Source organism: Aethalodelphis obliquidens, unplaced genomic scaffold (genome assembly GCF_003676395.1).
Source record: "Aethalodelphis obliquidens isolate GAN/ISIS:26980383/991018 unplaced genomic scaffold, ASM367639v1 scaffold5, whole genome shotgun sequence".
In the NCBI taxonomy this organism is placed as follows: Eukaryota; Metazoa; Chordata; class Mammalia; order Artiodactyla; family Delphinidae; genus Aethalodelphis; species Aethalodelphis obliquidens.
Window position 1 is genome coordinate 60999180 of NW_020837949.1, and position 23626 is coordinate 61022805.

The following is a 23626-nucleotide window of genomic DNA, read 5'->3' on the forward strand; positions in this document are numbered from 1 at the left end:
GAAGGCCCTGCTCTCTGCTACTTTCAGCCCCTGCTTTCCCTTAAGGCACATTCATCCCAGGCTAGCCCATGATCCACTTTCTTTTCCATTCTGTCTGTATATTATAGCCCAACTAAAAGTTCCACAAATATAACAAAGGATGGCCAGCCCTGAGTTTGCAGTCCTCAGCTTTGACCCGGGCCCAGTCAGGGACCTTCCTCCTCAGGAGGCTAATTGGTGATTCACTGTTGCTCTTTACCTGCTTATAGTTAGTAGACCAGTGAACAGATTAGGACTTTCTCCCTCAGACCTTATGGTGTTTAGTTTTACCTGAGTTCTTAAAGGGACCAAATCTCTTGCCTTATATAAGCATTTTAAGTATGACATATTGTGACGCTCAGGACAGTAATGTCACACACTTATACTGTATAACTAAATGAGAAGTGTGACGTCTTCAGTAAAGCCAACCAGCCTCTTCTGCATTTTGAAAGCAAACTCTTTGTCTTCATCTAGTCATCACATCGTGCCACCTCATCACATCCACCATGTGTGGCTTTGCTTCTAGTTGTGATTTGCAAGTGATTCATTTTTTTAATATCAACTTTTCTTCAAGTAATATTGGTATTTTTAGAAATATTCTCTTCAAACTTTTGTGTGATACAAGAGCATGTTTATATATTTGACTTCCATTAAAAGTAATGATACCGACTGATACATACTTTATTTTTAATGAAGGGACCTGGAGGGAAGAAAAGCCCTAATACGAAGCTTGTTTTTGTTATAGCTGGCCACTTTTCCACAGTGTGCTTCATTCAGATTTCTGTTCCTTAGTTGATTTGGTACTCCCATAATTTTCAGTTTTGGGCTAATTTTTACAACCAGTTTCTGTGATTTCCATTTTCTGGCTGAAATGCCCTCTAGAATGTAAATGCTGTGAGGGCAGGAATGGTATTGCTATAGTTCACATGGTGCCCAGCATGATAATATGGCACATAAATAGGTATTTAACAAATATTTGTTGAATGAATGAAACAACGTGAAGCTGATTGTAATGTTTCATATACTGCTTTTATTGTTTCTGCTAGAAATTTTCTTTGCAGTTTTCTGTTACACTACAACTCTTTGATCAATGTAAGAACTCAGTTTCAAGAGATTGACAGTTTACCTACCTAATATCTCTGATTAGACCAACTGATGCTATAGGTTGAAACACACATTTGCTCTCATGGGGTCACTTATTTTTCTGTGTGGAAAACTGACTGAGCAGAACTCCTGACACCAACAAGTAATTTTACAGGTTTATTCTGTTGGTTGGAAAGGAGACCGGACACTCCTGAGTGTGAGTGACTTGATGCCAGTGATCTCCAGCCTAGTTTGCATTATTGGTGATGGATCAATGCCATCATCTTCACCTACAACAGGCAGAACATTTGAGTCTTTGTTTCAGGATACCAGATAAACTGGTAGAGTGAGCCTTTTTTTTTTTTTTTCTATTTACAGATTTATGTTTCAAACCATACACACTGAAAATCCTTTTTGTGTCAGTCCTGTTTGTTTGCAGCAGGGCCTATAGAACCTGTCAGTGGACTGCTCAGAGCCGCCCTTTGTGTAGAGCTTTCTTTCAACATCATTTTGGGATTCAGGGTCAGGAATGATCAGCCCAACGTACTCTTGCAGTATGTAAATTTACTCTGATTTAAGAAAGCTATTAACAAAAAACCTTTGAATGCATATTTGTACAGCATGATACAATATTGTACAAATGTACAAGTACAAAGTTAATTTGGCCTTTTGAGTTTCTAGTCTTCCAGCCTAAAAGAATGCCTGGGCTTAACTGTTTAACATAGTGTTAAATACTTAATTGATGTTTTTGGATGGCTTAAAATCTTCCAGATAAATTTTTACTCATAGCTACAAAGTGACAAGACTCAGAACTAAAGAAATCTGTGGAATCCTAGGACAAGTTAATTAAGAGCAGGCCAGGAGGACTGATCAGTGCGTCTGACTTCCGTTGGATTTGCTGGCATTCTTACTTCTGTGAGTCAGTGCCTTTAAGTGTCCAGTGTGACCCTAAGCTTTCAATGCAGTAAGCAAAGTTTTAGCTGTATGATCTTTAATAGCAATCATAATGTTGAAATCTAACATGATGCCTAAAAGTTGCATATTAATACGTGTTAAAATTAAAATCCACACTGATATCTTATAAAATACATTGCCTGTTTTACCGAACCCTTAATTTTAATTTTTCTTCATGTTTTAACAACCATTTATAATCCTTTTTATAAGTCCTTAGTGAGTGTGTGTGTAGAATTATCTTTCTCATTGTCCCTCTCCCACATACAGTTGAATCAACAGATGTTTACTTGAGTATTCACTTCATTATCAGAATGATGCCAGTGTGTTAGTTGTAAGCATCCTTAACAAATTTGGGTGTAATAATTTTGGTATGCTAATTTAATATGTTCTTGGTGCCATTTTAATTTGTTTTTCTTTCATTCCTAGTCAGCTTGAACCTTTTCCTCCATTAGTTTGCTGACTGCACTCCTCCCTCTATGGCTGAGGTGTTCCTATTCTTGGCTTATTTTCTTGTGGGGTCACAGTTGTCTTCAGAATCCTGGCCTGACTGCAGCAGGCTCCTGGGCAGGGCATGTCTTCAGCAATTAGTACTTTGGCTTTCTCTTTATCCCTCCTTTCTTCATTATAGTGGAAAACGGGGAGCAAGTGCACAGTATTAGAAAAAGTGGAAGGGAAAATGCAACTGAACTGGAGGAGACTTAAATGTAAAGCGTGTGAAACTGAGTTGGATAACTTCACTCAAGTTTTGATAAGTAATGGGAAGCTGCATGGTATTATGTGATGATTTGGCATTGTCGGCAGACTTGGATTCCAGCACCAGGTCTGCCATTCTTAAAAGGATATAACAAAGCCTACCTCACAACACTGCCATGGGCACTAAATGAGATAGCGGGAGAGGGCTTCTTCCTTCACCTCTGCTATGCTGAAGATCATGGCAACCGCTACTCACAAGGGCAGAGCAGCAATTGACACCAACACCTGACAAAATGTTTATCTTGCCCCGGCTTCTCTCCCTTCTTCTCTGAAATTAGTGTTTAACATGTTTTCTCATTTAATCTGTATAATAGCTTTATTATGTATCATGATTCCCATTTTTCAGATGAGGAAATTGAGGGTCTGAGAAGTTAAGTAACTTGCACAAGGTCATGGATTTGGTAAAGGATTTGGGTTTTGTTCTTTCATTTCCAAAGCCATTCTCTTGCCGCAGTGCCAGGCCGCCTTGGATAATGAGTGTGTGACTGAAGAATGAAAAGGAGTTAATGGAGGGGCCATTCCACTGTTCTTTCCACTACTTCACTTGGTGAATGACTAATAAGCAAACACTCCCAGAGGGTATTTGCATTTTAAAAGAGGAGCTCATTAACCCTAATGAATCTCTAATTGGTAGAATTTGTGGGGGAGATATTTCTGAGCACTGGGGCTTTCTCCTGCCTTCAAGGTGTCTGGCTATCCTTTTCTCCTCTGTAGATTATCAGCTATTCTGGAATCAGAATCATGTAATAGAATGCAGTCCATTCTGCAAGTCTGCCCCAAATGCAATTAAATGAATTAACAGGGAGTTGTGAAAAGAATCATCTAAAGGAAAATAAGTGTGAGTTAACATTGTATAAAATGAATGTTCAAGAGCTAAATAACACATTTGGCAATGTTGAGGGTCTTCTTAAAAGTCTGGTAAAAATAATATATTTCATATTCAGTTTTAACTTCAGCAATGTTCTATCAGCATTTCCCATAGTGTGTCACTCTGCAAGATGTTTAATAGGTATCCAATGAATAAAGTGGCTTTATAGTCAAAAACATTGGGAAATCATTTTTTTACTTTCTTTACTGAAGAGTTTCTCAGAGCCTTTAATATGTTACAGTGCATTGGAAATCGTTGTAAGGGAATGCATTCTGTAGCTTTTTCTCATACTTTTGACCACAGAAATATTTTTTCCATGCAAACCCCTTGAAACTAGTGTTTTGTAGACTGCATTCTCAGATATGAAGTTCTAGATAATTCCTCTCCAATAAAAGAAAGAAAACAGATTTCTGTATTCACAGCTTTTCGTATGTAGGCAGGCTCCAATTCTGTCCATACCAGCCCATTCCCAGTCTTGTTGGACTCTAGGGCGTTCCAATAATAACACCCTTCTTACCCAGATAAGATCTGGCCAATTTAGTAAAAAAAAAAAAAACAAAACCAAAAAACAGATGGAGACCAAATTCTCATCTTTATTGCCTATAAAGCTAGTGTTGAAGAATGTGGCTTCCATCAAGGAGCAGATGGGTTTCCTAATCTGAACCCCAGAATTAGATTGAACTCCATCCTGTTACAGGATCTTCTAGGCTGGGGCAGGCTTCCCCAAGTGGGAGGAGGCCCCTGTGGAGGGTCAGAGCAGACAGAGCCCAGTTCTCTCTGGTCCTCCCCACGAGAAGGGGGAGGGCAGAACCATGTGCAGCTGAGTCTTTCCAGATCACCAACTCGGGGATTGGAGAGTGGACGGAGGCTGGGGTGAATGTTACTAGAGTTTCCTCCACATTGAAGGAGACCTAAGGAATGAAGGTGCTCCCTTACTCACCCACCACCCCTCCCCAGAACAAATCTCCTCCGGTGATCCAAACAGGCATTCAGGTTCCCCCTCCCATCACTGAGGGTTTCTGCTCTTTTCACTTTCCCTTGTACCTAGTGCTCGCTCTTCATCACTTTTCTCCTCTCCCTCGACCAAATTCACCCAGTAGAATGGGATCATGATGATATGCTAATGATGTCCCTTTCTCATTTCCTTATGTAACATAATTCAGCTTTTTATCCTAGAAAAGGTGGAGTATATATATATTCTCTAAAACAGGGATCTGGAAACTACAGCCTGACTCAACTTGTTTTTGTAAACAAAATTTTATTGGAACACAGCCACATGCATTGGTTTGTATATTATCTATGGCTGCTCCTGGCTACAATGATAGAGTCAAGAAGTTGTAACAGAGACAATATGGCCCACAAATCCTAAAATGTTTACTATGTAGCCCCACTAATCTAAAATACAGATGAATTTCACTTCAGTCCTTTAAATTCTAAAAGAGCTTCATTAGTATGCATATACGGCCTTTCTCGTTTACTCACTCTAAATAAAAACTACACATTAAACCAAGAAAATTGCATAGCTGTAGTTTAAGAGGGATTTTGCCTCTTATAAAACTGTTTCCAGCCTTTCAAACTTATGGGAAAGTATCAAGGGGACCGTGTGTGTGCCTTGAAGGACCAGAAGGAAGGACAGAGGCTTGTTCTGATCAGGAGTATTTGGCATTATCAGCGGAAAGGGAAGAGACCAGATAACCCATGGAGCCTGTGGAAGAAAAATGGAGTAGAGAGAAGTGTTAGGGGGGCCCGTGGGGTTGGACCAGGTTTCGGAGCCCTGGGCTCTTCTTCGCACTGATCCCCAGTTTAGGAGCTCGATTCTCCCCACCTCAGCCACCATCCGTTGGAACCTTCCACCGGACCACACAGTCCCCCCCAGATATGTCAGGAGACTGGGCTCTGCTCCCACTATGGCTGACTTCTACCTGGGAGACTTTAGGTGAGTCCCTGAGAACCTCTGCCGTCAGTAAACTGTGGAAGGAGGGAAATGGGGAGGATGTCTTGCTGCGCCGTAGTGAGAATCAACTGTGGTGTTATAAACAAGACATTATGAAATGTAAATACTGTGAACATTTTTATTGTTTCTTTTCATTTTCTTATCGAAGTATAGTTGATTTACAATATGCCAATCTCTGCTGTACAGCAAAGTGACTCAGTTATACACATATAGACATTCTTTTTTTGTATTCTTTTCCATTATAGTTTGTCCCAGGAGATTGGATATAGTTCCCTATGCTATGCAGTAGAATCTTGTTGTTTATCCATTCTACATGTAATAGTTTGCATCTATTTTGTTGTTTTTGTCCTTCCTTTTAAACAGCTGACTTGCAAATGAAATTTTTGAATCTATACAGCACATAAGTTAGAATTAACTGATGTCTGAAAACTAAAGTACCTTATTTCACGTTCATCACATGCATCTTTATTGTTGAAGTATCTAACTTTCATGTGGGTTATAACAAGTTAGAGAAAATAATTGAATTTTTACCATGATCAAATAATTCTTCAGTGGGAGGAAAAAACTTCAAAAGTTATATTTCACTGTGACCTGTTCTTTTCTGTTTGTTGTTTGTGTAGTTTTCGGTTTGTGCCTTTGTTTATAGAGAATCATCTAGCAGATGGCATTTTTCCTTGTAATCAGTTATTGTCCTGAGTCATCGCCAGATATGGCATTCCAGGAAATAGTGATTGTACAGTTGCTTCCAGGCAGATGTGTTGTGTGATGTCAAGAGCACTGGCTGATAACCTTTTTGGTTATTCAGGCAGTAGGGAGAAATGGAGAAAGTGTGGTACAGATACACACCTTGGAATTAGAAACTGGCAAAGGAAGCACAGACTTTGTGCTGAATGATTTCAGCCAAATAGTGTTTGTATGGCTAGGGGATGGCCCAATAATCATTTTAAAAGGTGAAAAAATATCTTTCTTGAGTAAATGACCTTTCATATTGGATGTCACATACTTCCGTATCAACCTCAGGCATGTGAGTTATTAAACACACCTGACCTCAATATACAGAGACTTGCATTACCTTGTCTGCTCATGCTGTTGTGGTCTCAGTGGTCTCATTGCCTTTACCCAAGCAAACTAAACAACTTGTGCATTGGTTTTGCCATCTGTGAACTGGGGGTTGATTAGCTTATCCCTAACTTTCAGAGACAAGGGGGAATTTCTGAAAATAAGATTCTTCCTGATGTGCAAATAAATGGTCAGTTTAAACAATAAGTTTAAAAAACCAAAATTGTTGTTTGACATCCTGGGTCATGAACGTAAGTTGACATAATTTTTCACTTAACAACTATTACCTCTATTATCCTATAGATGTAATTTAAAAGTTCCTGGGCTTCCCTGGTGGCGCAGTGGTTGAGAGTCTGCCTCAAAAAAAAAAAAAAAGAAAAGTTCCTAATGCTTTTGTTTCAGTATGATTCTTTTAAAAAATCATTAACTGTTTTTTGTTTGTTTGTTTGTTTTGCGGTACGCGGGCCTCTCACTGTTGTGGCCTCTCCTGCTGCGGAGCACAGCCTCCGGACACGCAGGCCCAGCGGCCATGGCTCACGGGCCCAGCCGCTCCACGGCATGTGGGATCCTCCCGGACCGGGGCACGAACCCGTGTCCCCTGCATCGGCAGGCGGACTCTCAAGCACTGCGCCACCAGGGAAGCCCCATTAACTGTTTTTAAAATCTAACAACTTATGCTCCAAGTACAGATCACTAATAACAATACATCATAATGGTATTTAATAAATTTGCCTTTTAAGTTTCACAAATGTGGTTTAGAGGAAAAACACTAACCATATGCTCAAATAAAACTTTTATTACATACCATTTAGTATTATCACAGTTTTATAGACTAGAAACTATAAATAGAAGTTCACTAATTTACTCAGCTTTTATGGAAACACCTACTATATGCTGGGTTCTGCCCACTAGTAATAATGCTGTACTTAGCTGAGAACACAACTTGTAGGCTGGAATATGCATGATGTGCTTGGGTTTTACACATTTGGGGGATTTCCTTTACTTTTAAGTAAATAAACTACCAACTTAATTCTTGCTTTATGGTTTTAGAATTTAACAGAATTTTATTTAATTCTTTAAAATTTTCGCAGGCCCCTTTCTTGACTACAGCCTGGTAAACTAAACTTTCGTGTTTCACTGTGGAAAAGTTAAGCCCAGCCCAGACTTTCATACTTTGTTACCTCCAATGAAGACTGTGACCTTCCCTATGTTAACAAATTCCTAACCTTTAGTGTCAGCCAAGTCATTATATATGAATTTTGTAATCTTCCCTGTTGTAGACATTCCTGAGCTGGCTTAATTTTATGGGAAGAGCAGTTTACAGATTACTAAATTAACCTCTCATTATGCTTTTAAGAAGTACGCTGATTGTTTCTTTACCTACCATATGTTAATCACAGATTATTAGTTAATAAATTATAATAGTACACTAATACATTAAATTATGCCTGTACTTACCTAACTATATTTCTGTCTGTCCTATGTCCTTAGAGGCAGCCTAGTCACCAGCTTTGATTAGTAATATAACCCTCCCAGGCACCACCTTTAGGAATCAAACTATTAACTGAATGCTAATTTATGAATTTGTTCATTGTTCTTTCCTGCTGTAAAAATTGTTTGACATATGGTTAATTACTACATGCAAACATATATAGCTACTCTGAGGCAAATCCACAGAGACACAAGTAAACACTTATAAAGAGTAAACCTTATTAAAAAACAAATTTGAGGGACAGTTATTCATATTATAAAGACTTTTTTTTTTAAGACTTTTTTTTTTTTGCGGTACTCGGGCCTCTCACTGTTGTGGCCTCTCCCGTTGCGGAGCACAGGCTCCGGACGTGCAGGCTCAGCGGCCATGGCTCACGGGCCCAGCCGCTCCGCGGCATGTGGGATCTTCCCGGACCGGGGCACGAACCCGTGTCCCCTGCATCAGCAGGCGGACTCTCAACCACTGTGCCACCAGGGAAGCCCCAAGACTTTTAATGTTTGAAAATAATTTGCTTTATCTTCAAATTATAAGTTTTCCTAGTTTATTTGAAGTATGACTTGATTTCCAAAATATAAATTCACTTGATTTTTCCAGAGTAAACCTATATAAAGCAGGATACATTTCTGGTTTAGATTGTATACCTATGTATTTACGGATGATTCTGTGACCTTTATAAAATTACTGTTCTTAAATATTAACTTGTTTACTTTGTAACAAAGGAAGTAGTAATTGCTTCCACAGTGTGAAACATGCGAAAGATATTTCAAATAAATAGTAGACAGTTTGGCCACAGTGGTATGGTAAAGTTTTATTTTTTTCTTTTGCTTCATAGGAGATACACCTCATGAGCAAAGAGTGGCAGCAAGAGGCAAAACTTCAGACATCGAAGGCAATGAGACTTTGGAGGTAAGTGAAACTCAATGAGTCCTTTTGGGGTAAAACCGAATAAGTCAATGTGATTATGTACACCGCTGAGGATAAATAGTAACTTCCACTCTTGCTATGCAAATAGGTGCCTAGGTATCAGGAGAATAGGTGATCTGCTGAAAATCAGGGTATGGCAGGCAGGAGTGACTTCCTAAATGCTAAGCTTTTCCCAGTGCTGCTAATGGAAACTCTGTTGGAAATAGAGGAATAGAACACTGAAGTTAAAACATTTGAATTATTTTTACTTGAGAGATTATTTTCTATTACATTTGAATAAATAGGTAATATATGAACCTATAGAGAAAGGTTTGAAAATAACTTATTCAGAACTGTCCTACATTAGCATTTCCACCATCAAAGTACACTCCTTGACATTGTTTGGTAAAAAGACTAAGGCTTTTGTTCTTTTCCACCTGAGAAAATTATTTGTTCTTTGTGGGTATGTGAACGTGTAGTTCACATACTTTCATATTCTGTGTAGAAACATACTAACCTTATTTAATCACTGAAATAGTCATTTTTAAGACTTTGGGGGAATGTTAACTATTAGAGTGGAAGAGATATCCTTGGATTTTGAAACCTTCTGTGTGGTGACACACCTCTACTTATATTCTACATGTAGAACGTGAGGGTATTGCATACCACTGGCGTGACATCAGGGAACCTGACCTGTTTGATTCATCACCGTATCCGCAAAGCCTAGCACAGAACAGGAAGTCAAAAATATTTGTTAAATGAATGAATGAATACAATCATGAGTTATAAATAGAGAGTAATAGTCATCTTAAGAAGAGAGATTTTTTTTTTTTTTCGGTACGCGGGCCTCTCACTGCTGTGGCCTCTCCCGTTGCGGAGCACAGGCTCCGGACGCGCAGGCTCAGCGGCCATGGCTCACGGGCCCAGCTGCTCCGTAGCATGTGGGATCCTCCCGGACCGGGGCACGAACCCATATCCCCTGCATCGGCAGGCGGACTCTCAACCGCTGCGCCACCAGGGAAGCCCAGAAGAGAGATTTTTTTGTATTTATATTTTCCACAGTGAGTAAATATTTTATAATCAAGAGAAAAACATTTAAAGAAGTTACATGGGAAGTAAATTGATGTAGAAGAAGAAAAGAGCCATCTTTCCCATAAAACTGTGCATTGTTGTTTTTTTATTAATGCATGCAACAAATATTTATTAAGCACTGACTGTATTCAATGCACTGTGCAAGGGGCTGAGTATATAGTACTGAGAAAAAAGATACAAGGACAAAGAAAAATTTCCTGTCTATATGTTGAAGCATCTTGATCTCTTTTATGTATTCAGATATTTATTGAGTACTGAACATAAGTAGCATCTTTGATAGGAAATAAAGGTTGATATATTTGAGCTTTAGGAAAGAACCACCAAGATGGTTTAGAAATCATCCGTGATTACTTGAATTTAACTGCTTAGTTATGTATGTGATTCAGTGGAAATGTCTGCGGAACTCAATTATTTTTCAAAGTCGATTTATTGATAGGAAGAATTCCAAGATTAATTTTGAAGGAAAGAAACTTTTGAGAATAGATCCTCAGAGATTTGAAACTAGCTCATTATTGTGCTACTTCCTAGTCTCTCCACTATACAGTCAATTCTTAACCATTAAGACTGGATTTTTATACTCATGGTATAACAGATAAAAGTGCCTTCTCTCTGAATAGTTGCTGGGGATTGGGAAGACACCGTTTGCTCTCAAAGAGCTTACTGATGTAGCAGAAATGAAATAGGGAGACTCCAAATGAGATGACAGGGTTAGGTCAGTACAAGAGGGTAATACTAAAATACTTTTAGAGGCTAGTGTGATTCACCACAGAAAAGCCAACTAATCACTTATCCCCACCTTAAGTGTCCAAAATGGAATTTATTATTCCTTGCTTTAAAAATCTAAAACCACAAACATTGCTTCATGTTTCCTACCCCTCCCCGCCCCATAATCTACCTTGACGGGTCAAGATGAGTCTTATCTAGTCTCATGGTTTTAAAATCTTTGAAGAGTCTGATGACTTCCAAAGTATATCTCCACATAGACCTCACCCCAGAGCTGTAGACTGTATCCAGCTGTCTACCTGCCATTTCACTTACAAGTTTCTAAACAGTTCAGCCTTTACTTGAGCAAAGAAGAACTATTGATTTCTGACCCCACCACCCTGAAGCTTCTCTCTGCTCAAGTTTTCACCATCACTGTTTAATAACACCACGCTTTATATACTGGTTTAGAATCACACCCCCTGAGGTACCCCTGGTTCCTTTCTTTCCCTCACAGTCTACATGCAGTTCCACCCGTAAGTCCTATCACCTCTCCCTCTCTATATCCAGACTCTAACCCCGTCTCAACATGGGCACTGCTAGGAATTTAAGCCACCACTTTCGCCCAGACTCTCTGCCTCCATTCTTCCCCCTTAAGTCCGTTCTCTTCACAGCTCGCAGAAATTGAATCAGATCACATCACTCCTTGGCTTCAAACATGCTGGCTGCCCACTGTAACTGGAATCACTGCTAAGCTCTTTACAGTGGGCTACAGGGTGCTCCATGTGCTCTCAGACTTCATTTCTCTTCATACCCCAAACCCCATCCCCGTCCACCAGCTGCCTTTCTGTCCCTTGATCATGTTAAGCTCTTTCCTAGCTCAGCCTTTTCGTTTGCTACCCCTTCTTTACTGGAGCCTCACTTGCCTGCCCCCTTACCATTAAGGTCTTAGTTCAAGTGTCAGTCTTCGTGAGGACCTCAGCTAAAGTGTCTCTTCCCCCAGTCACTCTCACGTAACCCTGTTTTATTTTCTCCATCACGGTTATCACTATTTCAGATTATCCACTTGTTTACTGTCTGCCTCTCCTGACTACAGTGAAAATAGACTGTGGGTCTAGAATAATGTCTGGAACATAGAAGGTGCTCAATAAACAGCTGTTAACTGATAATCTAGATTTCATGGAATGTCATCATCTGTCTTGGCAAATTAAAGGCCTAAAAATGTCATTTGACTCATTCTTCTCAGCCCCCCTTTATCAAATCTGTCATCAAGTCCTGTTGATTCTTGATGTTGATGTTCTTCTTGATTCAAATATCTTCCAAATCTGATTCCTCATACTCCATCCTCATCTGTCCACTTGACTGTTATTAGACAAGCAGCTTCTTTCCCAAATCCCTTTCTGAAAAAGAACAGCAGGGTTTTTTGTTGTTGTTTTGTTTTTAGTTCAGGCCCCCAAATGCCTTGAAATCTACAGAATAAAGCTTAAACTCAAAGCCCTGTTCAAGTGTCACCTTCGTTGTGAACTCTTTTCCCTGCTTTCCCAGCCAGAGATAACCCCAGAGTCCTTTTACTACTTGTGTTGTCTTTTATGACTTCACTATAGTGTGAGTTCCTGGAAGGTGGAGACTCCACCTTCTTTACCTTTACAGCCTCTGCACAGACATATATGATGTGACATAGGTGCCCAGTCAATGATTTCTAGATGGATACATGAATAATAAGTGGTCTTCTGCAAATGCTGTCTTATGAGTAAATCTCTTCATTTAGTTCTGTTTTCCATCTTACATTATCAACACACAGTTATTTTTTTCTCACTGTGAAAAAAAATGTTTTTCTTATATTTCTTAGAGTTACCCATAAAAAAAAAATCTGTTAATTTAGATTATTTTTGACACTCAGTACATTAGCAAGGCAAAGTATAATGATTTCAGTTGATTTTTTGAAAGACATGCATCGATTAAAACATTGTAACTATTGTACCTAATAGGAAAGTCTCATTATTTTCATTTTTAATGGCTATATATTGAAATATTATTTATAACGAAAACATATTTGGTCAGTTAGTGTGGGTTCCATAGAGCTTCAAAATAACACTCTTAATTACCAAAACATAAGTTGTTTTTCTAGAGACCCTTTGGAGAAGGTAGATTTTAGTATCCCCAAAAAGTTTTTTTGGTGAATTCAGATAAACATGTAGATTGCCTACTATTTTCGAGGAATTGTTGGACATGGGGCAGAGAGGATATGAAGATATGTAAGACTCCGTGATTCTAACTTATAGAAGCTGACATTCTCAATCTATTCATGAAAATTAGAAAATTCCACATGTCCTTATAATATAAAGTGGAATAAATAAGTTTCTTAAATTCCATAACTACAAAGATAACTGAGACTTTAGTGGAGGAAGAAATATCATTAGGGAGAATCAGGCAAGGCTTCATGTATTAGGTGAGCTTTGAACCATGAAAAAATTTTTTTTTACTATTTATACAATTAATTTTATATGATTAATATAAATTCCTGTGAAATGAAATCCCTCATTAAAAACATTTTAGACATACAGAAGCAAATCATGGTATGAAACTACTTTCCCCACATGGATCTCAATGACAGGTAATAAAATATTTTAAAAAATGAATGGAACCTGGCCTGTGCTATACTGCAGTTTTAATGGCAGTTAAAATATTTTGTTATAGATAGCTAGTGGGAAGCAGCCTCATAGCACAGGGAGATCAGCTCGGTGTTTTGTGACCACCTAGAGGGGTGGAATAGGGAGGGTGGGAGGGAGATGCAAGAGGGAGGAGATATGGGGCTATATGTATACGTGTAGCTGATTCACTTCGTTATACAGCAGAAACTAACACACCATTGTGTTGATTATTATTTATACTCCAATAAACTTGTTAAAAATGTATATATATTTTTTGTTAAGTAGTCTACGATGTTTTCCCTTATACTTTATAGCCCAAGTATACTTCAAAACTGTGTTGCCTCTCCAAGCACAGCTGTCTCACAGACATCATGGAAATTCTAACATCTAGATGAAATATAATTTGAAAAAAAGGAGATCTGGTTTGGGCATCAAATAAGTTAAATTTTACAAAGTTGGAGTATAACTTATTCTAATACACAAAAGACTCTATGAAAAGCAGCATATTTTTTTTGTATAAGTAATTAGTGGGACTTTCTACTTCAAGAAACAGAAAATAATATAGCATTCATTCCAGGAAATCATAACTTAAGTACATTTTTCTCTTCTTTAATCCCCCTCTCTAAATATTTCAGGGTTTCTATTAATGATGACTTTAATTATTTACTACTGTTTGTACCTTAGCTTTCCCTGTATATGATCCTAAAGTATCATTACCTAAAATAGGGTAACTTAAGGAAACAATGAACTATTTAGTCATCAAATGTGGTTTCTCCCAGGTTGTGCTTTCGTCTCATGTTTTAATTGCCATTGGTAACTCTTAACAGAATTCACCATGTTTTTGTTGTGTAGTGTATAAAGCTCCTGTAAACCGTGTTTGGGCTTATTAAAGTCATTAGACTCTAGTACTTGGGGAAAAAGTGATAATTTGGAACTAATTATCCAATTGTAAGTTTATCTTCCTTCTTTTCCTTCTTTTTTTCTTGTTGCCTTTCTGGGTAAATTTTGGTAGTGAGTTGTAATGACATTACAACTACTTATTGCTCTCTGCTACTGTAGGAGCCTGGTTATTTACAGCTCATGGGGATAAACCCACAGATTAATGGGGGACCTTGTTTTGAATTTTTGTCATTATGATTCATTTCTTCAGGGAATTAACATTACAAGTAAGTAAGTAAGTAGTCATTCTTTTCTAATCTTCAATCGTGGAAAGTGTTTTATATTGTGAAAACTGGAACCATATTAGCTACTAATTTACTAGTGGACCTATTGCTTTTTGGTCTGTAGGTGTACTTTGAGAGCTATGAATATGGAAATATCAGTTTTTTAATATAATTATATCCAATTTTGGTGACTGTTAATTTTAACCAGTTTTAGCAGATACTTTTGGATTGTTAGTTGAACTTAAATTTCTTTTATTTGTACTACAAAAAGTATTTTTAAATTTGCATTTTTGTTAGGCTCTTTATTTTATTGAAATATATTTGACATACAATATTATATTAGTTTCATGTATACAACATAGTGATTCAACATTTGTATGCATTGCAAAATGATCACCACAATAAGTCTAGTTAACCATCTGTCACTATACAAAGTTAATACAGTATTATTGACTGTATTCCCCATGCTGTACATTACATTCTCATGACTTATAACTGGAAGTTTGTGTAACTGAAATTTGCATTTATTTTTGGTCTCAAAGATATAGGAATATGTTTATTTATTTAGTTCACTAGCCTAAAGATAACAAAAACAAGCCAATAAAAAACTCCCCACAAAACCACAATTCCATTTGTATATTTGTTTTGAATGACAACTAATCCACATATGCATATGGAGACGTATAAAATAATAACTAACAGATGGTATAGCTGCAAAGTAGGATTTATAAAGATTATTATCAGCTGGTGGTATTGAGATACTGTGGTTATACTGACAGAAGACACAAAAATTACTTATAATAATAAACTGTGACACTAATAATCTCCCAACTTCTGTTAACCATAGTAGCTTATTGCGTATTTAATATAAAATTTTTAATGAAGATCTAAAATAATCTTACAGCCAATTTGTACTAGGAAATTTAATAGCAGTTGCAAAACAGTAAGGTAGTAGCAACAACAACAAAGTGTTTGCTAAGATTATTAAATGCATAATATTAGAATCCCTGGGAAGTACAGTAAAGATATGGGGGACTTTGTTTATTCATGTCATTTGAAGCACACATCTCAATCTAGTACACAGTATTTGTAATTTCTTATTTGCATATTTGTAAATTGTTGAGTTACATGTGAAATTCATAGTTGAGTAATTTAGGGAACAAAAATTGATTTTTTGAAAAAGATATAGAATGAATACAAAGTATAGAATGAATACTTCCTTTATGTCTTTTAACAAAGCTATAGGAGCCTTCAGACTCGGTAGGGATGAATTTCCTTGTTCTTTTCTTTTATATAGTCATTAAAATGAATGAGAATATCCTTGAACTTTATAAATTCCATATGATGTAGACTTTGGTTACCACTCCTTAAAAGGGGGTATAAGATTATCCTATTAAAGACCTACTTGTGTGTAGAAAAGAATTGAGGTTGGGTGGTATAGGAAAAAAAGAGACTCGAGTGATTCTCAAGAATAGTTTCAAGAATAGCAAACATTCATCCACTGGGTGTTAGGATTTCGGTTTTAAGAATTTTTTAGTATAATTATGGTATATAAGTTTATAAATTTAAAGTATGAGTGATCTCGGGTGGCCTCAGCCTGTGGCAGCTTGAAGCAGGATTTCAGTTTCCAGCCAGAGATTGAGGTTGGGCAGCGGCAGTGAGAGCGCTGAATCCTAGCCACCAGACCACCAGGGACTAGTGGCCAGTGACAAGGCCCTGGCCCGTCAGCTGTGTAGAAGCAACTTTCCACATAGAGACGGAAAGTAGTGAAGCAAGTAAAGTGTTTATTAGGAGGAAAAAGAGTACAGTACGTGTGGATAGACACACGGGCGGGCTCAGAGAGAGAGTCGCGCCCACATGGTAGTTTGAATCACATTTATGGGGCATTTCTTGCGGGTTTCCTTTGACCAGTCATTCTTACTTTGCCTGGTTCTGAGTCTGTATTTGTTATATCTCAGGGTCCTTCCCTGTGTGCGTGCACATCTCTTAGCCAAGAAGGATTCTAGTGAAGAGGCCTATGGTTAGTTGACATCACTTACTATGGGATGGTGCCCCCTCCCTTTTTGACCTCCAAGGGGCCTTTCTGCACATGTGTAGTCGGGGAGGTCTCCTTGACTTCAAGAATGAGGAATATTTGGCCTTTTATCTGGGCAGGGCCCAGCCTCCTCCATCATCCTGCTTTTATGGAGTTTCTGCTATTATGGAGTTTCTGTCCACAGGGGAGAAACTGTTCAGCCTGGGACCCATCTATCTCCTGCCTCATGGCGGGTGTAAAGATGATTATGAAACTGTTAATTCTCACAAGATATTCATAGTCCAAATACAGGTATAATGGGAATTGCTATTGAAGGCAGTTTAAATTGGTACAACCATTTTTGGTAAGCATTTTTGCAAGTATCAAGAACCATAAAGACATTAATATACTTTGACAGTAATTCCACTTTTAGGATTCTATTCTGAGAAAATAATCTTTTAAATCCACAAGAAGTTGTATGTACAGAAAGATGGCAATCCACTTAATGGAATATTTTTTAGTTTTCATAAGTGAAATTTATGATTAGTTTTCAATAAAGACTCTTGGTTTCATAATTTCAGTTAGAAGATTTGAGGTACAAAATTATATTTACAGTATGATTATTGCTATATAAAAACTGTGCAGAAGGGCTTCCCTGGTGGCGCAGTGGTTGAGAGTCCGCCTGCTGATGCAGGGGACACGGGTTCGTGCCCCGGTCCGGGAAGATCCCACATGCCGCGGAGCGGCTGGGCCCGTGAGCCATGGCCGCTGAGCCTGCGCGTCCGGAGCCTGTGCTCCGCAACGGGAGAGGCCACAACAGTGAGAGGCCCGCGTATGGAAAAAAAAAAAAAAAAAAAAAAAAAAAAAACTGTGCAGAAAAAGATGATGTAATACATAAAAACATTAAGAGTAGTTGCCTTTGGAATGATAGATAAATAGGTTAAATCATACTGTCCAGTGTTCAGATTTTCCTATTTGTCTATAATGAGTATATCTTATATTTTAAATGATAGTAAGTCTGATGGTGAGGATATTGCTTATTAACAGAAGAACTATTTTGGATGGCAGTAAAAATGATGGAACAGTCTACTGAGGATGATCTTTAGGAGATATGTAGGTACTTACCTGCCTTGGATTATTTAAGTTTAAGATCTCTTAATTAGTTGATCCCAGAGCATCACATCTGATCATGGTTTGTCGAAACATCTGTCCTCTCACCTAGGGGACTTTCCAGCAGGGAGAAGAGTGAGGTGACTTGGAGTTTATTCTTCACATATCATTAGAAATCACGTGGCCCAGACTGTTCTCATTGATCTACCTGTCAGTGTCATAGTATCAGTTATAAAGTCATATTCCCCCTCCCCCCAAAAGGTTGTGGGTTACTGGTTTGAACATGTATTTGTCTACAAATCTTGCTTTTGCCTCTATATCTGATTCTGAGACTCTTAGTTTGAAGATATTAATTTCTCCCTTTATAACAGTTAGTTTATGAGAATATAATTTTATCCAAGATGAGTGCAAGGATTTCTGTTTTTTGTTTTTCCTAATACAGAACCATTTCAAATTTGTGATTTACTGGGAAATGAAGCACAGTTGGATTATTGCACTGTTTATATCATTTAAATGGTAAATTTAATTCTTTGATGTGTTTATCCTGCTATGCAGGATACCTTTTGGGAAAAAGATTTTGTAGAGTGCATCTCTCCAATCTTTATTTTCACTTGAATTACTGGACCATATAATATAGTAGAAAGTACATTTTTGCTGGATTCCTCTGCTCACCAAGTGTTTGATCTAGGACAAGTTGCTAAGCTTCTCTTCAACTTCAATTCTTAGTCAGTGAAGTAGGGGGATTAGATGCAGTGTCTGAGATCTTTTCCTCCCCAGAAGTCCTGGCCATTTACCTCTTTGGAAAGTGAATTGGAATTTTGCCACCAAACGCCAACCTTTATACTGCTGCTTTGATTGGGGGATGGAGGGGGGGGTGGAGGGGGAGAATCTGATGCATAATGAAGATTTTAGATATTGATTAATCAGGCTTTCATGCTTGTTAGGAAGGAATTGTGCAAAAGTCCTTGCAGGTAACTTGTCAGACTGTGAAAACCACTTTCAAGGTCCTTGCTCTTGCTTACAAAGTCTGTTTGGGGAAATGATAAATTTGACCACTGGTAAAGAACAATTGAAATGCTTTATTATTTCTTTAAATCTATAAACTTTTTACTTTTGTATTTGACAATCAGATTACTGTGGGTTGTTGATAGCTCAAAACATTGGCAAGATGAATTAACTTGAGGCATGCTTATCAGTATTTGTAAAGATCTTTTCCATAACTTCAAATTTGTATATTTTTGTTACCACTGTGTCTTTGTCCTAGATTCAGTTTTGCTGGAAAAAATTAGAATTGAGAGGTCATAATTCTGGTATTTTCTGGTTTCCATTGGGGTTAACTAGCACACGGAAACATAATGTTTATTCATCCTAGCCAGAAAAGGCCAAACTATGTGAGGTGTATGAGAGCTGCCCCTGTTTCCATCCAAAATGCACATATGGTGTGGGTAAGCCAGCAATGTGAGTTTTATGCAATGTTTCTGCTCATGTACACAGTCTGTTGCTCAGCACCAATTATTTCTTGCCAGAAACCTGCTAACCTGCTGCTTTTGTAGCTCTGCTTGATGAAGCTAGGTAGCTTAAAGTGACCACAGTGATATTTATTTAACTTCAGCAATCTTCGTTTGTTAAAGTTATGTGACTTTAATCACCTGCCTCATCTTTAATCACCTGCCTCATCAATTCAATGAATTGAATGCCTCAATTCATTGCAATTGATTGCAATTGGAATCAAAGAATGGGAACCTGTAATTGCATTGCATGGAGCTACATTAGATCCAATATGTGTGTTTATTGTATGTGTTTAGAAGGAGGAAATAAATGTGGAAATGCTAGCTTTTTGCTTAGCAAATTTAGTTTTCTATCGCCAATTTAGAAGTTATTTTAAAAACCATAGAGAATGTTATTCTGTTTATCTGTTGGTAGTAATTTTATTGTCATTTTTCCAGTTTTCACTTTTGTAGTTTTAAAAACCACAGAATCAGCAGGGTAAGAGGTCCATGTTGGGAGAACAACTGTTCCCTATTTCCCACAGCCATCTTTTTTCTAATCTCCTGTTTTTTAATTAGTATCAAATGGTCCTTATTTTTTCCTCCTTTGGTTCATGTTACAGTCGTAACTTCTTGTGACTTTATAGAGAGTTTAAGTTAAAGCACAATGATATTTATGTTGTCTTCACACACAACTAGAGACTCTTTTGAAGGATAAATATCATCTGACTCCTTATGCAGTGGAAAAACTGGCATGCAGGTATGTACTTGGCCTAATTGGCGTTTTCTGAATATTCCACTTTGTACCTTACTGAGGATTCCTGTGAATATGCTTACGAGAGTGCATCAATATGAATACATAGAAAAAATTTACACCTTAGTTAAGCTCAGCTAAATTTACATAGATTTTACATTTCTTTCCAGACCTAACAGGCCCCATGTCTTACTATACGTCAGTTTTGTTTTTTTTTTCAGTGAACTCCTGTGTTCATCCTACACTGTTCATAATTGATATTAATTTCTACCTGTTCAAGGACTGTTTAATGTCCATTTTTGGAATGTCATATTCTTAGGTACATGCCTTTCACTCATTGCCTTTTAAATTAGTTAAGAAATCATTATGGGTGTGAATTCATAAATTTTCTCTAACATTAGTTATATAATAGGAAGTGTGTGTAGTAGAACCTCCTAATGTAAAAGCAAAAAGCCATAATTTTTTAAAGTAATGCAGCCTACCTTTTCTCTGCCTTTTAATGCCGATTTCTCCTTGGAGAAGGAGGAAAGATTAGCACATAAGTGCTACACCTAAGAGCAGCACAGTGCCAGTGGACTGAAGTACCATTTACATAATAAAAAGCCCCTGAAAACTTTCTCAGAACTTCTGAACTGAAAAGAGTCAGGAAACTGTTGCATAATCCTACTTCTTAAGTTGGTTTCGGTTGGAGAATAATTTAAAGAAAATGCTGTCTCTTTGTTCATGTAGATATTCCGGGATTTATTACTAGATCAAGCCGGCCCATTGGAGAGCCGTATATTCCTATCTCATTGCCTCAGTCCTGCACAGATTGCCTTCCCTGAACTGTTTTTCAGCTTGATTGAATAACTCTGTGAGAAACTGTTGTGTGGAATACACTGTGACATTTACTATTGAGGAATTGCTGAGACGTTGTCTGCTCTGTTAGTTTCTCCTGTGTGAAGTCCCACTTAGGTCTTCTGATTTCTTATTGCTTTTATGCTAACAGAAAATATTTTGTTTCTCCTGAGGTGGTAGTATTCTCTTTTTCTCATGGCCATTGTGAATTTTGTACCTAGTCATTTTTTTCCATTTTCCTTTGGCAAGAGGATGCTCAGACTTAAATTTACAGCTCAATTTTAGTAACTGTTTAGGACCCTATAGGATACATGTCTGCTTACTTTATTTTCCTCTTATTTCATACTCCTATTTTATATTTTTCCTAGTTATAATTTTTAAATTATTGTGAATCTTCTTGTTGGCTGCTTCAGATTCATTGTGAAGAAGAAAGAGTTAAAATATGCATTTATATGTATATTTATGTAATATATATAGAACAAGTCTGTATTTAAAGTGCTTTTTAATAGGTTATAAGAGATGTACACAACTCCCAATTTTGTCTCTCACTCCTCTTTTAAAAAATTACGTGTGACAAGATCATGAGTTTTTTTTACTGTGAGAATGTGTGTGACATTGGACACCTTTACTTACTCTCTCTCCGATGCCTCAGGCTCACATGCTGATTTCCAGTTTAACATGATTTCTTCAGGGTCCTTGTTGACTGGCGGCCCCAGGTAGAAGGAGCCTCCTTTCCAGATTGTCAGCCCTGCCTAGCTGCTTTCAGGCAGAGTGTACCTCAGGCCTAGGCAGCTCTCACCCTTGCCACATCAACCACTTCATGGTCTCCTGCTACACACTTTTTTCATGCTCTACACATACATTTTAAGATGGTTTCCCAGTTGAATTTTAGGTATCAGTACGGACGACCTAGGAAAAGTGAGTACTTAATTTAGAGAGACATTGTCTTGGGAGTCATGGTTCCTCACAGTAGTAAGTTCACAGAACCCCTGCAGTAGCATGGATAGCTGCCAGGATGTGAACTTCATCATCAAATAGACATGGAGCTCCGATCTTGGCTCGCCATGTATCACTAAGGTACCTTTGATAAAGTACTTAGCCTCTCAGACCTTCGTGTCCCTTTGCTGTAAAATGAGGATGACACTACTTACTTTGAAGGGTTACTATAAGAATTAAATGAGTCAGTAGATAACATAGAGAATGGACTTGAGGACACGGGGAGGGGGAAGGGTAAGCTGGGACGAAGTGAGAGAGTGGCATGGACATATATACACTACCAAATGTAAAGTTGATAGCTAGTGGGAAGCAACCACATAGCACAGGGAGATCAGCTCAGTGCTTTGTGACCACCTAGAGAGGTGGGATAGAGAAGGTGGGAGGGAGACACAAGAGGAAGGAGATACGGGGATATATGTATATGCTGATTCACTTTGTTATAAAGCAGAAACTAACACACCATTGTAAAGCAATTATACTCCAATGAAGATGTTTAAAAAAAAATGAGTCAGTAGGTAATATTTATTTCTATGTCTACATACACAGTATCTCACATACTGGACACTCAATAAGAGTTTCTTTTTAAATTGGAAGGAAATTATGGTTGATGCCTTGATACTCATGCCAAAATAGGATTGAAGGAAATCCCTAAATTTAGGAAATTCCTCAATCAGTTCGGAATTGGGCTCAGAAGAGTTACAGAGACCTGAAAGGCAGTGGCTTAAATTTAGGCCTTTATTTTTCCCATGTGACAAGAAGTCTGGTGGAAGGTGGTGGAAGCATTTTTCAGGAGCTCAAGTATGTCAAGGCTCACATTTTATGAGTCTTGATCTTTTCCTCATAGTTGCAGGATAGCTACTGCAATTCCAGCCATCATACTGACTTTCCAGGAAGTTGGAAAAAGGAAGCTAGTTGAGGGAGAATAAAAATACCTATGTCCAGAAACTTTCCAAATAATCTCTAACAAGAGTTTTACTGACTCTACTGTGTCACACACTAGGCTACCCCTAGTGGCAAGGGACCCTAGGAAATGGTTTTTTTGCTTAGTATTTTACCACCTTCAGCAAAATCAGGGTCCAGTAATAAGGAAGAAAGGGATGATGAATATTGGATATAGATATAGATACCATCCTGTTTTAATTTTAGAAGCTTCATTTTTGCCAACAGTAGACATGGGGAAGTAGAGAGAAACACCCATTGGTGATAACTGGATTCTGTTTGGAAGCAGAAAGGCTTTGAGTAGTCAAAAGGGGATGGGAAATAAAGGAGGATATTTACTTTTTATTTTTTGAATCTACGATAAGTTAGGCATGGTGCTAGTAGGAAATTTACATGTATTATCTCATTAATTTTTACCAATGAGATAGGCTGTATTATCCAGATATCTTATAGAAGAGGCAGCCAAGGCCCAAGAACATCAGTTTCCCAAGGTCATATAACGAGTAACAGTAATGGAGCTGGATTTCGGACTTGCACCTGACTGACCACTGCTTTGTGCTGTATTGCTTTCCTGCATAACTCGGCAGAAACCTGCACGTTGCTTTTATTTTCCGTAGTGCCTTGTGCTCCTGGGGCCCATAATAACTATAGTTCGATTAATTATTTGTGTACAGAATTAAAATGGGCGCCACCTACAGGATTGCTGCCGTTGTTGCTGAAGGTTGTGTAGACCAGGCAGGGAGGCACAGGCGGTGGTGCTTCCTTCTTGTCATCACGCAGAGGTGGTGGTGGCCGCC

The 23626-nt window shown here is 38.0% G+C and overlaps 1 protein-coding gene across 5 annotated transcripts in view; it reads left to right on the forward strand.

Annotated features, from left to right (window-relative positions):
- The window catches only part of UMAD1 (UBAP1-MVB12-associated (UMA) domain containing 1), a 271116-nt gene that overhangs the window by 182251 nt on the left and 65239 nt on the right, over positions 1 to 23626 (forward strand). For all 5 annotated transcript variants that reach the window (XM_027102512.1, XM_027102514.1, XM_027102513.1 and 2 more), the window contains one exon: positions 9014 to 9087. In XM_027102512.1, coding sequence (XP_026958313.1) covers positions 9014 to 9087 — 74 coding nt within the window. The remainder of the gene's footprint in view (positions 1 to 9013; positions 9088 to 23626) is intronic.